Source organism: Conger conger, chromosome 1 (genome assembly GCF_963514075.1).
Source record: "Conger conger chromosome 1, fConCon1.1, whole genome shotgun sequence".
Classification (NCBI taxonomy): domain Eukaryota; kingdom Metazoa; phylum Chordata; class Actinopteri; order Anguilliformes; family Congridae; genus Conger; species Conger conger.
In genome coordinates, this window is record NC_083760.1 from 14,767,735 (window position 1) to 14,785,179 (window position 17,445).

Consider the following 17,445-nt stretch of genomic DNA (forward strand, 5'->3'; position numbering starts at 1 on the left):
CTGTATTTTACAGTCTCTCCATCAAGTATGTTGAGAAGTGCTTTACAGTTTTTTTTTTTACGTACTTTATGTTTGAAAATCAAACTAACTTTAATGGCTTTAAACTGTATTTTGAATTGCAGATAGTGTCGCACTTTTATGTGTGAAATATGTGTGCATTGATGGCATTCGTGCTTAGTGCATCTCACCTCTCTTTGCTGAAAACGCACATAATACTAGAGTAGCATAAAAGCAAATGACAGCCAAGATAATTGCAATATTTTTGGCACTATAAACCCAGCCTAGCCGGGCCTTTTTGCTCCCTCTAATAAACAACACAGTGGTTAAATTACGGTGCATCTGAAACAGAAAGAGCATCTTGGCACATGGAACATCCCCATACCCATTCTGTAGAGCATATCTAAATACCGGGCCCTTTATGTTTAGTGCTGTAAGCATGGGATCTTTCAAGGCTCTCAGTAAATACAGACCATTAGAGGTAAGGTAAGGTGTACACGGCTCCAGTCCTGCTCTCCCCTCTCCCACATCCCAGAGCTCATCCCCATTACACCCATCCCACCATCAGCGTAATTAACTGTAGCTGTGTTAGAGGATGGTGTGTGGCACAGGCCTATTATCTCAAAATGGCTGGTCCATGTTGCAGCAAAGGCTGCTGTGAATTACTCTGCCTCGCTCTGGAAGAGAGTGAGAGTTTATTTTTTATTTTTTTATTATTATATATTTTTTTTACCATCTTTGTCTCTCGTGCCTCTGGGTGAGGTTGGACCTCTTCGGTTCCGCGTTGAGCTCTTCTGGGTCGCACTGTCAGTGTCTGAGCAGATTATAGGTCAAAAGAGTTTATGCAAATTCATAGCTTCAAATGCTGATTGTTTTGTAAATCCTGTCAGCTTCTGAGTTGTTGTTCACTGAATCTGAGTTGAAACTTATTCCTTCAAAAAGGTAACATTTGTGTTGTCTTATTTATTTTATTTTGTCTTACTTTATTTTATTTGCAATGGTCATCAGACTTTTTTAACTGCCAGTGCCGATTTTATGACATGTTACTGTATGTACAGTAAGCTGCTACACTTTACGGCAGCATGTTTCATGAGTTGCCAAAGTTTCGTACAAACTAAGTAAATCCTATAGAGGATTTTGTGTAGAGGTATTTCCACTGACATAACCGCGAAAGTTGCTTTGATATAGTGCTGTGAATTCTAAGTCAATAAATTGGTCTGAGGCAAAGTCAAATTTTAATGGAGATTTCAGTGTGAACTATTTCCGTACCTGCGCCATCACCATTCATTTTCGCTAGGAGAATGGGTGGGAATATTAGCCCGGGGCACAATGTGGCCATTAAGATTCAGTGGAACATTTAAACGGCTCTAGTTAAGATTCCATTTTGTTTGTTTTACATTCAAGGACAGAAAAGGCGGAACCATTAGCGCTGGCTTGCAACGAATGCAATTTACATTCATTACAGCGGGAAAGCGCTTCCTGCGCGGGCAAAACCGACCTGCAGTCCCCGACTTCACGAGAGCCGGGGAGGGAGAGACCGACATCTGGGAAGAGGGAGATGATAGATGGAACATTGACGAGAACACATCCACTCCGCTGCCAGGAAATGTGAAAAACACACATGAAATCGGCCTGTCACTCAGAGCCTCTCCACGGCCGTGAGAATGTCACATTTGTTTTGCTGCACAAAGCGGAGCTGCCTGTACACCAGTCTCTCCATTGTGCAAATGGCTGTCGGTTTGTTTAATTCTCCGGCCATTGTTGTCACGATGCTATATTTGGCAAAGCATTCCTCTATGGAAAGTGTAGTCCCTGGTTAAACCAAAAAAAAAAAGAAAGACAAAAAATAATCACCAGCAAATATAATCTGACATAAATGTGACTTTTTTTCCCAGAAGCACCTGATATCAGTGACTCACTTCCACCTTCTCAGATTTCCACTTAAATTAAAAGGTACAATTTTCTAATTGGATCATTTCCTTTTGTCTTTATTGAGTCATGCCTCTTCAACACGCCCTAGAAATGCTTTTACTTTTCTTTCTTTTTTTTAAAGAATGAATTTCTCTTTTATATGTTCCGTTTTATGTTTTATATGTTCTATTTTCTATTTGGCATTGTGCCCTGTAGCAGTTGTTCCCATTCATCTTCCATCCGAACGGCCCATCTTTAATTCCCCCTCCAGCGCTGAACACCTTTCCAATGTGCGCTAACATGCTCTTTTTTCTGTTAATGTTTTACTCCGGGAAACGACTCCATGCTGGGGAAAGCAGAGGCTGACTCATAGATATTTTCAGTAAGAATATAGCCATTCATATATGAGGAATCGTCCGACCGCTCCTCCATACTGACTGCCCTCTTCGACCATAGATTTTTGATCGGGTTCGAGTTCAGAGACATTACAAAATGGCAATTCTGTAGCCACTGAAGCATCTGAGTGCATGTTGACCATTTCTGGGTAGATTTTTAGGGAGATACAAAATGGTTTTCTCTCAGCAATTATATTGGTATAAATGAAAATACTCAATTCAATTTTAAGCGAACAGTATAGGTCACTGCCTATTCTATATGACCTACTTTGTTCTTCTTCATCAAGGTTATGAATAATTTTGAAGTGCACTTCACAATCTCTTCACAGCTGTGGAGTGAATTATTTTAGCACATAATCCCATCATTGCTCCATAGAAACCTAAATCTGTACATTCATATTTAAATGCGGGGAAGTTCTAGTTAATCCTGCTCGAGGGGTTGCTGCAACCACGCCGTTAGATGGCTAGTTGCCTTAACACAGCCCTCCGTACTGTATACAGACAGATGGATACATAGTCATGTAGCTTGGTGGATGGGTAGGTAAACCTTCCAATTATTTGGAAATCACCCTTTGGTGCAGACTGGGGGCTGCCTAGTGGCTGGGGTGTTTGACTGGGACCTGGAAGGTTGGTGGTTCAACCCCCAGTGCTGCTGTTGGGCCCTTGAGCAAGGCCCTTAACCCTACATTGCTCCAAGAGGGATTGGCTCCTGCTTAATCTAGTCAACTGTATGTTACAATATATATATAAATATGGGCTGGAGGCATGCTAACAGTCCCTTAGCGGAGGTACTCTGAAGTCGATGGTGCTAGAGAGGGACAGGACACATTATACAGATTATTATTGTTGTACTCAGAGTATTCTAGCTTCCAACTGTGGTATGCTAGTTTGGAAGTTGATTGTATTCTTCAAGGGTTCTGATTATCTGTATGTTTACACTAGGACTCGGAACTGTTCTGTCCTCTCGGGTCCTCTTCGCACTTGTACTTGTGTTCGATCTGCACTTCGTTGTACGTCGCTCTGGATAAGAGCGTCTGCTAAATGCCATGTAATGTAATGTAATGTAATACAGTAAACACTGTTTATCCTACTATCGCTCTTGAGTACACATACTGTATGTGTGCTTAATTCACACCCATACTTTCTGAAGATGAATCTTGAAAAGACGGGCCTTGGTGCTGTTGGGTTTTTTTATTTATTGCTGTGTATATGCACATGACAGTATCTGTTGACGATCTGGTCTCAGTTCAATGTGGAAGACCGTAAACAGAAGGTCTGCATTTAATTTTCTACCCCCTTCCCAGCGTTGTTCCACAGCAGTGATATGTTCAGCTGATGAGCCCCTGTGTGTTTCAGGAGAAGGTAGTCTTATTGCAGCCTGTCGAATGCTGAGAATTTATGTGCAACAATTTGCAACAGACGTGCAGTGAGTTTCCTTTATTAAAATGTACAGTACGATAAGCTTCTGAATTGTGTGTGCCATGAAAGAACAGGATTTTAGTGTCGTGGCATGTCTTGTTAGACTGTGGGGTTAAGGGCCTTGCTCAAGGGCCCAGATCCAGATCTTATTGCATGAACCACCAACCTTCCAGGTCCCAGTTGTGTACCTTAGCCACTAGGCTACAGGCTGCACCTTATGTGTTCTGAAATCGCTTAACCTAGCCTGTGGCCTGTTTTCTGTTCTACAGCAAACCTGCAGTTCCTCCATGCCCTAATGCTGGAACGGTATCCCCTCTCCTGTGGAATCTGATAGGCTGGCATTGCGGTTGGATTGTGACATGAAACCTAGTTTGTCAGGTCCTGGGGGTGTGTTTTCCCCTGACTCTTCAGTCCTCTGTTACTCCACAGCTGCACGAAAGCTTCCTTTTTAAATTTATCTCAGCAAGTTTGATGGAGAAGAAAGAGAATGTTCTATTGAGCAAACACCTTTGCCTCTGGAGATTCCTTTCGACTCCCAGTCATACTCTCATTGTTGGCGCCGTGTCTGTTATCTAAAATTGAGTTTATTCTGAAATGAAAAAAGTAACTACTGAGCTTTGAACCAAAGAATACCAAGTGAAAATTAAGACCCTCCAGGTCTGGCGGTAATGAATGTGAAGACGTTCTAAGTTAACCCTTCCTGTTATAGCTATAGAATTTATATTGATGAAAACTGTATCTGTGCATGTATTTAGCTCTGGATTGCTATATTTCAGAAACTTGCATGCAGTGTAGTATTCACTGGCAAGGTAACTAAATTATTATTCTTTTTTGTCTGTGGTTGATTTTTCTATCATATATTCTCTTAAATACATATTAATGAAGATGATGTGCAGTTTGCCATGGAACTGGTCAAAAAGAGTGTTGCATCGTTTCCACTGAGTAGCAGCTGGGTGACTGCTAATGTCATGAATTAATAAAACATTTTACAGAGACAAAATAAATCTAATTTTCTATCATTTTATTTAATTTCTATGTGTAGCTACATCCAGCAATTGTTCTGACCTTTGCAGTTCTCCTTGGGCTGATGTGGTTACATGTCTCCTGCGTACCCAGCCTATTAATGAATACATATTTTCAATTATACTAAACCTGGTGTACATAGAATTTCTGTAGGGTGGCGTAGTGGTTAAGGTGCCTGACTGGGACACGCAAGGTCCGTGGTTCAATCCCCGGTGTAACCACAATAAGATTCGCACAGCCATAGGGCCCTTGAGCAAGGCCCTTAACCTGCATTGCCCCAGGGGAGGATTGTCTCCTGCTTAGTCTAATCAACTGCACGTCGCTCTGGATAAGAGCGTCATGCTAAATGGCAATAATGTAATGTAATGTAATGTATATGGCACTACAGTAAACCATAGGAATGTCTGTGTCTATACTTTTTTGTCGTACATGAGATACTGTATTTATTTGTTCCACATTGATTAATCTCTCAGTAGCAGCAAACAACGTTATTGACAGAAAATTACTACCCTGTGTCTTCATGTACGCATTCATTTCTCTCGCCTCCAGCTTTGAAATACCAATAGCATCCATACCATTAAGGAGGTAATTACACAGGATATGAATACGAGTAATATTTTGTTGAAACCATTGTATCGACATCATGCAATTTTTTTTTTTTTTTTTTGGCTTCATATTGACTTTTTTTTTCCTAGGATGACACAGGGTTTATTATTGAACCAAGTTTTCTGAAAATGTATATCATATGGTAATGCTAAATCATAACATCATGAGATCAACTAGTGTTAGACTGAGCTGTTGATATTCAGCTAGCATGTAAACTTGAGGAATGTCTAACTGCAGCTATCTATGTAGGTTTATTAACAATAAATAATGAGCCTACAGCCTGTAATGCTATTAACTACATTTCTGAGTTAGTTATGTTTGTCATTTGGCAAAGAGAATGCATTAATACATTTGGAGCTTGGCCAGATATAGCTCCCAATATAGCCTTCCAAAAAAAAGAAGAAAAAAAAAGATGGTGCCTTTTCAGTTGGTAAATCTGTAAATCTTGTTTAGCACCTCCATCTTTCCCTCGGCTAATAAAGTGTGCTAACTCTACCAGAGCCATTAAAGAAAATCAATTAATGATATGTAATCTAATAAAAGCAGACAAAAAGCATTTCTCTGGATGATGCAACTGGGAGTAACCTAACAAGTCGCTCCCCATTTTTTACAAGAGAGGAATTTATCTATGCATCATTTTGTCCAGTTTTAAGTTAATACTGAATGTCAACAAGCATTATTTACTATATATATATATTTTTTTTTCATTTTATAAATTCACTAAAATATTCATATTTGCATTCTATAAAAACTGCTGTCTGTTGTATAAATGTGTGTTGAATTAATAACATTCTGAGCAAAAGGCATTTTATTGAAAGTATTGGTGTCGGCTTCAGTTTATTAGTCATAATCATGTGTAGTGTAATCATATGCTGGTTTAAAACCTGTTCAATTTGGCAAGGCTGGCTGTGATTGCAGGCCTGTGAATTTGTCATTTTGTAAGAACAGCATGAGGCATAAATGGTGCTTTGGTTCAAGAGGTAGGAGCATGTCCTCCATTTTGAGTATTTGGTGCCCAAAAGACACATGATTGCTTATAGGGCCGTCTGTCAGAGGGCTTGCCGTGAGAGAACAGAATGTAAGTGAATGTTGCTACAGTATCTGGGAATGATGCTCACTTTTAGTACTTTTCTCCAGAAGAGGCTTCTGTTTTCTTTTGTGTCAGAGGCATCATCAGCCTCTAGGGTCCTTCAAACCTGAGGAGGACAATGGCCTACTTTGCCCAAGCTAACAGAATTTATTGCTGCCATTTGCAAAATACCTTAGTATTAATAGTTTTAGATACAAATGTGAATACAGTCTTTATGATATTTTTTGATTTGATTTATAAATCTTCCTTCCATGATTTATAATTACAAACTCAGGCTCATCAGGTACATGCAACATAAAAAAATATATCACTTCTCAAAAACTGTGTCTTACCGGTCTCGTGGCTTTTGCCTAGATTACGAAGATTATCAAAAGCAACAGGTGCTTTCCTCAAGCCATTTCCTAACAGGGCGCTGTCTCACGACCCAGCAATCAGGCCCGTTTCCCACCTTCATGGCGCGTTTCGGTCGACTGAAATGGCTGACGTTGGAGAAGGGTCGAGGCGGAGCAGATTTTCTTCACCCTCGTTAAAGGCCTCATTGTGTTTGGGCCTATTAAAGATGTAGCGCTCATCAGCGTGCCAGACATCTCCGTGGCATGGCCGCACCGGATCTGTGAAAGGTGCAGGGAGAATGCGCGTTGCTTACCTTCTGCATTTTGTGCCGCAAAACTGCACTTTATCTCCACGCGGTGGGGTTCAGCCGCAGAGCCGGGGAGGTGTGAAGATGAGGCGTCCATTTGGAAATTGAAGTTGAAATTGAAATTGAAATGGAAACGTGTCGATGTCCTTCAGCGGATTTGAAAGCTGGATGCCCGGCTGTGTTAGCTCATGTGACTGGCTGTTCACTCTGCCTGTGTGTGAAGAGTGTTATCCACACATTCAGGGCAGTACTCTCATCCCGTACCCATGCAGTGCAGGACCTTATCTCGGATACAGAGTGCCTGCATGCTCAGTTGATTTATTTTTATGTCATGTGAAAGGTCAAAGCTGCCCAGGGTGCATTATATAAGAAAAGCACAATTGTGGACTTAATTTTAACATACATTTTTATGACCCACCGTGGGTCTTCGCTACTAAATACACCATTCGTTGTTCGCTGTATTAAAAAGATAGTGTTGTCACAAAGACTGTATCTCTGCTTTCATACATATATATTAACTGGCTGGCTATTGAAAAAATCTGTATGTCCAGTTGTTTCCTTTATGTTTCCAAGTCATAGAGTTTTTCTCAGTGTTGGTGCAAGGTTTCTTTCTTATTGAACAGGAGCATTATTTCAGAGCGCTCGTGTTTGTTGAATCACTGATAGCCACTGCCAGCTGTTCCCTCCCCTCCTTCATAACCCGAGACCGGCCACCCCAGTGTGGCTGCGAGACCTCAGAGCCGTCACTGTGAATTACTGCGGAGATAGCAGGGACGACACGTAGACTCCCTCTTTTATAATTGGGTTTGTGTTTGTCCCAGGGGGGAGATTATTTTAGGTCATGTGCTGGAGTGTCCATGTTGATCAGCGCCATGTTTTTAATGGACCCCTGGAGGTGGCAGTACTGGGAGAGGGGAGAGCTTTTTGAGAGCCTGTAGCCTCTCATGGAACGTGTGGAGCCTGTTTGTGGAGAAAAAACAAGCAACACACCTGATGGATATTCGTGCCAGCGATGCTCTATATACCAGATATTGTTTATCAGATCTTCACATCTCTCGGACTAATCTCTGCTATAGTTCAAGCTCTGTTCTGATTAGATTTTGGTTCCTCTTGGATTTTCATGATGGGACTTGGAGATGCAACATCCATACCTGTCATAGCCATGCCGATGGCAACAAAACCTGTTTCCAGTTGGAACCATTAAGTAAAGTTCTACATCCTGGAGCTACAGATTCATCCCCCTCCCCTCTGAACTGCATACTCTACATCCATCCATGTGGACTTTCAAGATTTCCTGCTAGTTCAATACCTGAACTGTTACCCTCTTAACCTATAGGCCAGCAGAGGATGGGAATCAGTATGTAGAATATCTCCATCAACATCTTGTTATTTGAACAGTATACTCACACATGGTGGAGAGGAACTGCCGTCTCCACCTGACTTGGCAGTTCCTGTTCTTTACCCTAAAGTTTCTGTAGTTTTGCAGAGTACACATTCAGCTAAAACGAAGAACTCTGTTTTGCTGTTGCTCCTGTTTACTTGAGAAGTGGCAACCGAAAGCTCTTGTGTTGGTACAGCTTAGTGTCAGAGGGCCAGTCTGAAAATAGTCATTTTTCCTCCGGGTTAATACAGGCTTGCAGTAAGCAGTTAAATCAATTTCTGATGTGTAAAGAATTAAGTAGTTTCTGCCCTAACCTCCCTTGTAAAAATAGCTCGTGTACCCCCATTGCTTGCCACGCTCACGAAAACAGCTGACATAATGTATTCAAAAAACATTACAACAAAAATTAAATGTCAAAACAGCAGTTACTTACCAGAGCGACACAGAGCACTAAACGTGGTTTCATGGACTTAACAAAGTGGGTACACTGTTTACAGTAGCACAGTGTGGATGCGGGGGATAAGAGGGGAAATTGGATCGTCTGTCATATCCTATGCTTAGTAGAAGGCTGATCTCGGCTCTTGTGGTTGCAACGCTGAGCTCTAGCTGTTTTTTTTTTTTACATTTTATTTTTTAATTTAACAGATTTAATTTAATGCGTCCTTCATCCATTTAAAATGTGTGTTTAACAATACCCATGTACTGTGCTTTGTAGAAAATGCAGTGTGGTTTTGTCAGTAACATCTATTTAGTTTATTTCTATTTAACCTGACAGGCCAATTAAGACAAAATTCCAATTTACATTGATGGCCTGGGCAAACGCTTGTATTTTCTGGAATATTAAGTAGAATATTAAGAAATGTATCATTCATCCTGAAATTACTGGCAGCAACAACATTTGTGTTCATTTGTATTATTGCTTACATAATGATTTATGTTTGAAATTAAAAAATGATGTCATTCGTTAGTTCAGTTAAATCTCTGAATTTGTAATATGCTAAATGAACACATACGTAAAAGCTTCTTATCAGGTGGAGATTGTGGATAGCACAGCCATATGTAGTGGCAGACCACAGAATATAAGCTCACCACATGACTGCTTTTTTCTGGGACAAAAGTGGCTCAAAGCACTCCAGGTGGCCATTGTTATCGGTGTAATAGCTACAGCATTTATGCTCATTTATGATTTTGCTAGTTGCACAATTTGCTGTCTTTGAATAGATTGCCATCAGCTTTTTATCTCCCATCTTGATTGTGCTGTTCACTTCTGTTTGCTGCAAACGTAGTGGTATAGTTTAAAAAATCGCTTGCAAATAAGGCAGTACCAAATAACTTTGTTGTCAGCGAGAAACGGTGTAGATTTTACCTGAATTTAGCCTGAATTTAGCCAGCAATCAAGGAATCGACAAGTCAATTCGTTTTTGCTGGTTTCAGTATGAGAATATAGTCTTCTCTCACTGAATTTCCCAAAAATATGCTTTCTAATTGCTGGAAAGGAGTGGATTTTAATGGAGTACAGAATACAGAGACTTATCTCCGTCATTTGAAGCATTTTCGTCTTAAGCAGATGTCCATGTATTACACAAAGAGGCGTTTCATTGAGGAACAAAGCGTGGTTGTATCCTTATGAGTCAAAGATGCGAGATGGCAGTTAATTAGCGTGGAGATTTCCATTGCTAATGAAGACAAACTTAAGTCAGAAATAATTCAGCATTTCTGTGATCCTGTTGCCAAACCACACCGGTCATCCACCTACCACCACATCTGTCTTCCTTTCAGTTCCAAACGCCTTGAGACAGGCATGGAGCTCAGCAGTGTGTGTTTGCCGGCGTCTTGTTAAATGGGCCGCGGTTCTGATGGGTTGAGGACAGTGTGTTAGCACTTAAGCGTGACACCCTGACGTGAAACCGGATGTGTCAGTAATCCCCCCATCGCTGCCTTCTCCTCACCTACATCCTGCTCTCTGGAGTCAAGATATTGAGTCCAAAAATAGTCAGATGAAATCTGTGCGTGGCTGTGATAAGGGGTGCACTTGTGTGACGCGCCCCCCCCCCCCCCCCCCCCGTCAGTTTCGTCGATAGTGACAAACCCGTTTCTGTTTGGAGACCCCCTGTTCTGTTTACCGGCCGGTCGTACACACGCTGGCCCCCCGACCAGCCCACAAATCAGCACGCGGGCGTCAGGTGTTCAGCCAGGCATCCCCCCTGCAGCCCCTCGGTCACGGCTCGCGTCGGCAGACCTCCCCACCGGGCGTCCTTCACGAGACCTCTCTTACCCGGAATGCTGATGAATCCCCGCTCGACCGGAGCGACCCATTTCCTACACCTGTGACGCATTGCGAGCATCACAATAAGGTCAGCTGCTGGGAAGAATAATCCCGCTTATTACCGCACGAAGCGGGAGAGGCTCAACGCCGGGACGCCAAGACCCCGCTTTTCACGTCCCATGAGTCACGTTAGTCAAGGCTGCGTCTTAGTGGCCCGGCCTCTCTCCTTGGATCTCATCGTTTCCTTTTACCTCTGGAGAGCAGGAGGGCCTTCGTCAAGTACACGGGTGCAAGAACGTTAGTCAGACATTAACGCACTCGATTGTATGCAATTTGTGTGGGTAAGGCTCGGTTGCCCGGTTACGGATTTGTAAAATCGCACGTCCCTTCAGTGCTTTGGGTCCAGGGGAGGCACACTGATATGTAATCAGAAGGCCCAAAAGCTTGTTGTTATCACCAACGGGCGGCGCACCTCATGCTAACATGCGTAATGCTAACTGGTTAGCGTAGCTTCTTCTTCCTGTGGCAGTCTCCGAAGCAGGGTTCCTCTCAGGTGAGCTCTTAATCGGGCGAAAGGCACGAGCGTTATGTTTCCTCTGGCCTTTCCCCCGGCCGTAATGGTCGCTTCGCCGCCCGTGAATCATGAACCTGCCGGGGCGCCCCCCTTTTTGCTAAACAGCCGGCTACCTCCGCCGTCAGAGAAGGACAATAATTCTGCTCGGAGTCGGAGGGTAATTCTCCGCCGCTCGCTGCAGCCCCCTGAAGAGCGGGGGGCCTTTGATGTGGGGCTGAACCTGGCGGTGGAGGTGGAACATCAAAGAGAATCAGGCCAGGTAGACCGCTGAGTTGCCGTGCTGCTCGAGCAGAAACACCACACATAATCAGGCCCCGCCGTAATTGGAGCTGACCGGCGTGGATTCCCTTTATTTGCACAAACCTGTGACATTTGCTGTGACTTATTTACCAAATGTAAACCGCCATCGTTTTTGTTTTCTGACTGCCGAACGCCGACCTGTAACACGCGGCTAAACAAATGGTCGCCGTGCGGAGCGGCTTCATGCAAATCAGAGGAATTATGCTGAAGGTGCTCGCAATATTTCTTCCACCGCAAACAGATTCCCGTTCTGCGAGCGTGAGCTTTGCTATTTATTTCTGGAGTCGCTGAACTAACATTGTTATATAAATCTACAGATGAAGAGATGCGGTACTGTACATCAGAGAAGCCATAATCTCACTGTGGTTCAGGGCGATGGAACAGGCCCATATCTCAAGCAAATGGCCTAGAGGAAAATCGGCAGAGGCACCGCCAAGCAGATAAGACATTAGTCCGTGGGACACTCATTCCTTAAAGAGAAAGTGCTGGAATCGATGCAACAGACACTTTTGAATTGTTCTCATGTTTGGTGGATTGTATGGATTACCAGCATGAGTAAATGTGACCAAGACCAGAGAGTGCTTTTGGGGTAGGGGGAAGGGGGTTAATGCAGTATTGCAGGATGTGGACCCAGGTATTTGTCACAGAATGGTTTTTTTCACGCCACTAAAGCTCAGTAAGACCCATAAACGAGCTCCAGAACTCCAGATCAAATCGAAGAGCTCAAATTTATTTCGCTCTCCTCCAAAGGAATTGAAATGGAGTTTAAATTTAAGTGGACTAAACCTAGTTTTACATGGTAGTTCTCCCAGCGGCTGAGACACAGGACAGCGATTTACTTTATTAAATTACCGATAGAGGGAAAACTGGACAAACCTTTGGCCTTTGACGAGGACAGCTGCTACAAAATAATTTCTGTAGATTTTGAATAATCATCTTATTAATGACAGTATGTGCGGTATAATTCAAATTGGAGATGAAGACTGGAGATGGCTTGCATTTTGCTAATCAATTGTAATGTTAAAGTAGTAATTCACGAGAATTAGACATCAGCCCTGATTCGTGGTCGTCTGCTGCCTTATCTTATCGCCGCTTATCTTCATTGGGAAATGTAATTTCCTGAATGCTGATGACTTCTGCTCTAAAGCACTGTGACTTTGTTATAATCGTCTTTTGGAGAGATCAATGCAGTCTGACTGTATGAATACGTTTATCCCCTGGATTTTGGCTTCAGGGAATTCTATGAAAATATTCCATGTAGCCTGGTTGTGTGGTTTTCTCTTCGTTTTTTTACCCTGTCTTGTGAGATACTGTCAGTATGAATTTTGCCCATGATTCTCGTGACGTGTGTGTGTGTGTGTGTGTGTGTGTGTGTGTGTTTTTGCGTGCGTGTACATGTGAGTTCTGTGTCTATTCTGCGTGTGTGCATGTGTGTGTGTGTGTGTGTTTGTGTGTGTGAGTGTGCATTCTGTGTGTGTGTGTGTGTGTGTGTGTGTCAGAGGCACATCTGGCCCTGTTCCCCTGTACACCTGCCTGTGCGGTTCATTGGCTTGCTGTTACCCCATTTTCAGCGATCTCCTGGGCCCCTTTCCCCCAGGGCAGATTAACCCTGGAGCTGAAGGGGGCAGCAGACCCTTCCTGCCCAGCACACACCCAGCCAATCCTGGGACTGCTGCCCAGGCGGGTGCCTTTCTTGGGTCACTTCAATTCCCACGCTAAAAAAAAGAGAATAAAAATAAAATGATAAGCCCTATAACATGGCTTCTACACAGCCCACATTGGCTGTTGGGCGGTGCAGGAAATGCAGGCAATGGCAGCATCCCAGGTGGAATTCATCTTGTGTTGTTTTTAGCCTTGCCTTCGCTGTGGAACACACACACACACACACACACACACACACACACACGCACACACACACACACACACATGCACACACACACACACGCACTCAGGTCACCACAGTGAGTGCCGGCCCAGTTTCTCATGTACGATTCCAAAGGGGTGGAGAATGGAGGCTGTCACATGCCCCCGGGCCCTCCCCTTTCCCCGTTCTCTGAGAATGTCATAGGACGACCTCCCGGGTTTCCAGGCAACATTCCAGCTCTCACTCCAGTGCGTCTCTCCACATATGCCAAGATGGTGCCCGTGGCACTGTGGACGTGGCAGAGAGCGACATTAGTAAATTCCTGTTTCCCTCCTCCGAGCTGTTGGACATGTCGGGGAACCCTTCCCGGAAAAGGCTTCTTCGTAAACTGCTCAAGCAGTCAGCAGAAAATTGAAGGTGGGGTTCACTGTGTCCAGCACCCCAATCCAGCACCCCATGATATTGAGTCCTGTTCTGCACCCCCCACCCTCCGGCCTGTAGCTCGATGCCGCACTCTGCCAGTCTGTGTGATCATCGCGTGCCATCTTCCCATTCCCCGACTGGTGCTCTAAGGCCCTGGGGCAAAGGTTTTCAGCATGACTGCCCCCCCTTCCCACACACACACACACACACACACACACACACGCACATACAAACTCACACACACACACAAAACACATATACACACGCACACACACACACACCGTCCCTCGGCCTGTGTGAGTCAGCGTGTGGAAGCGTCTGGATCCAGGCCCAAACCCACCTGTCGTCCCCAGCAGGGTTCTGGCGCTGGCCGCCAGCTGGACCCTCGCAGGAGATGGGGAAAACCATCCTGCTCCCATCCCATTCTTACAAACTCCTGTTCGACCCAAACCAGCCTGTGCTTTCTGATGCTAGCACTGCTGACTACGTGGACCCAAGCAAGTGTTTGCTTTCTGATGCTGGCACTGCTGAATATTTGGACCAAAACAAGAGTGAGCTTTCTGATGCTAGAACATTGCGCTCTTCTGAACATATCATCCCAAATACCTTTTGTGCTGCGTAAATTCGAGTGTTTATTTGAAAGGGAACACGGGCCTTGTTTGTGGCTGAAGTGGGGAAAGACGCAGGTCTGTGGGAATGGCACTCGAGTCTCTGAGCCGCTCCCTCTCTTGTTGCGCTGCATTATTTACGTTCTGAGCCGGCACGCTCACCCAGAGCAGAACACGGTGCTCACGCTCGTCTGCGATCCTGAGAACGACCGTGAGCTTCCTCCTCCATTCTCGGGGATTCTGGTGCAGCGCCTCGTTCAAGGCAACGCCATCCGTGCCCTCATTTATCCTAATTATGAATTAGCTATTATAATTTTCGTAATTATTATTATTACTTAATCCTATGATCTGGTACCTCCGTGCTCATAGTGTGGAGTTTCATTTCTGTGCTGAACCCTGCCCAAGTGAGTCTGGGAAGCAGGCCTCCACCCCTGCCGTCTCCCCCCAGCCATTAGGACCCCAGCTTATACAGATGTGCATACAGTGGGCTTTTTCTCTGCCTGTAGAAAAATACACTGTACTGGGCTCTATAGTAACGGGCATATTCACTGTCATTCACAGTTGACGGTACACCCAGGTAAACAAAGGCGACCGTCCCCCCTTCAGCTCAGACGTGTAAACGATGGAACGTGTGAAGGAGGGGTGCGGATTAAACACGTGTCCGGCGTGGCTCATCGGTACACGGCGGTGACAGGTGTAAATACCCGTTTGTTCGTACGGGCTGGCGGAGCGCGCTCTCTGCGGCGGGCCTCTAAATCAGCCGTGCGGGTCATTCCTCAACGCGGTCGCCGTGAGAAACGGCAGCTCGACCGCGCCCAGTCGCTGCCTCCGGGTCCTCGTCACTCTAGTGACAATGCTGAACTGCTAATCTTCCCTCTGCCAGATCCAAAGCTCTTAGTTTCTCAGTTTTCTGTTAAATAGTAATGTAAGAGTCCTCCCTGTTTAATATTCCCGAGTCTGGACATTACAGGAGAAGCTGTAACAGTGGGAATAAATGGGGAATTGGATTTGTGAAGAGGGATGGCTGGTACCCAGCGACTGTTAAAATGCTGTTTCTTGAGGAAAAGGGAGCACTAACGCAGTCTTTTGACAGACACGAGACAGGACAGGCGTGTATTTCTGTGCATCTTAAATTCGGTGTGACAGAACAAGCCCAGCCAGGAGAGTTGTGCCTTTACCCGAATCTGAGAAGGCAGAGGATGCAGGGACACGAAACCCAACGGAAAAGAGAATTTGAATTTGCGCAGCTATAAATAACGTCTTCACTTCATCGGCGGAAACGCGAAAAAGGAAACGTTCGCGCCCGAACACGGGCTTCCGTTTAGCGCACAAGCTGTTATTTTTCTGGCCCTTTTGTAACGTTTCCCACCTTTGGCAGGCGGACGTCTCCTGGGAGGCTGGAGGTGTGCGTGTTTTTTGGCACCGGGCGCTGGGGCAGAGTCGAGTGTCTCTGGGTAAACAGGCGAGGAGAGGAAGAGGACGGTGTAACTACATCACTCTCTCAGCTGGCCCCTGTCACTCTACCTCCCGAGCAGTGGCCAGGACCAGCCCTGACCAGATTAGCTGGGATATCTAGCTCAGGGGTGTGATTCAGGAGTTTGGGCCTACTTGGGTTCTCTCCCCTGGACAGAGCTATGGTCTCAGCATCTCTGCCGTTTCACTGCGGCCCTCGTTTCTGTTGCTGTTACCAGTGACCGCTCCTGAGCTCAAAATCGAGGTGGCAGAAAATATCCCCTTAAACTAATTATTGGTCTTGACCTGTTTTCAGTCATTTTCCTTGATTAACAAGTTTGCCAATGATGGGATTAATCAATTGGCAGATAAACACATTGCTTCTTTCATCATGCCATATTAGATTATTGTCGCTACAAAGTCTGCACAATTTAATTCAATTCATAGGGACGACGTAGTATTTACAGCATACACTAAACAATCCTACTGCCTTGCAATAAAGGCTGTCTAACCTGAGCTTGATTGTTGAAATGACTAAATTTGTGTATTGATACATGTTTGCCACGAATATTCTCACAGTGTGAGTGCGCGAAATAAAGAGTAGCTACATAACATTGATTGAAATAAAGAGTTTTATTTATGTTTTTCCTAATAAGTAAAGTGGCTCCTCATAGTACCAACACTTAATCACATTGTTAATCAAGGAAAATGACTGAAAACAGGTCAAGACCAATCATTTCTTTCAGGGGATATTTTCTGCCTCCTCGATTTTGAGCCCAGGAGCCCCCACTGGTTGTTACAGGGACTTTTTTTTTCTCTTGATTTTGAAAATGTATTCTCTATAAAGCATATTGGAGTTCCATGTGTATGAAATGTGCCTGCTTTATCCAAAGCGCTGTACAATTAATGCCGCTCATTCACACACACCCCAACAGTGGTTGGCTGCCTTGCAAGGCACCGACAAGCTCGTCAGGAGCATTTTGGGGTTAGCCGTTTGCTCAGGGACACTTCAACACAGCCAGGGCGGGATCAAACTGGCAAACTTCTGACTGCCGGACGACTGCTCTTACCGCCTGAGCCAATGCCAATGTGCGTACTGTGCACCCATATGTATACATGTACATGTCAGTGTCTGTTTGTGTACATGTACGCACGTGTGTGAGAGGCAGTTGTTGTAAGAGCACAGGACAGCTGGGAGGTTTAAGACTTGTTCTCCGCTCCGCAGGACGTGGAGATCCGGACGAACGCCGCCCTGTACCTCCCTCAGATCAGTGACCTCCTGAACAAGGTTCCCCGCCAGATGCTCCTGCTGCTGAAGACCAACGACCTGCTGCGAGGCATCGAGACCACCCTGCAGACCAGGGCCAGCGCCAGCTCCTTCATCAACATGTCACGCTGCTGCGTCCGAGCCGCCGCCAGGCAAGTCCTCCAGCGTCCCAGCAGCCCCGGCGCTCGGGACATTCCGTACCGTTCTTTCGCCGGCAGATTCATCCCGT

At 44.8% G+C, this 17,445-nt stretch overlaps 1 protein-coding gene across 2 annotated transcripts in view; it reads left to right on the plus strand.

The window, feature by feature from the left end:
- Window positions 1–17,445, plus strand: part of adck1 (aarF domain containing kinase 1) — a 148,484-nt gene that overhangs the window by 122,663 nt on the left and 8,376 nt on the right. For both annotated transcript variants that reach the window (XM_061257792.1, XM_061257783.1), the window contains one exon: window positions 17,175–17,368. In XM_061257792.1, the coding sequence (XP_061113776.1) occupies window positions 17,175–17,368 (194 nt within the window). The remainder of the gene's footprint in view (window positions 1–17,174; window positions 17,369–17,445) is intronic.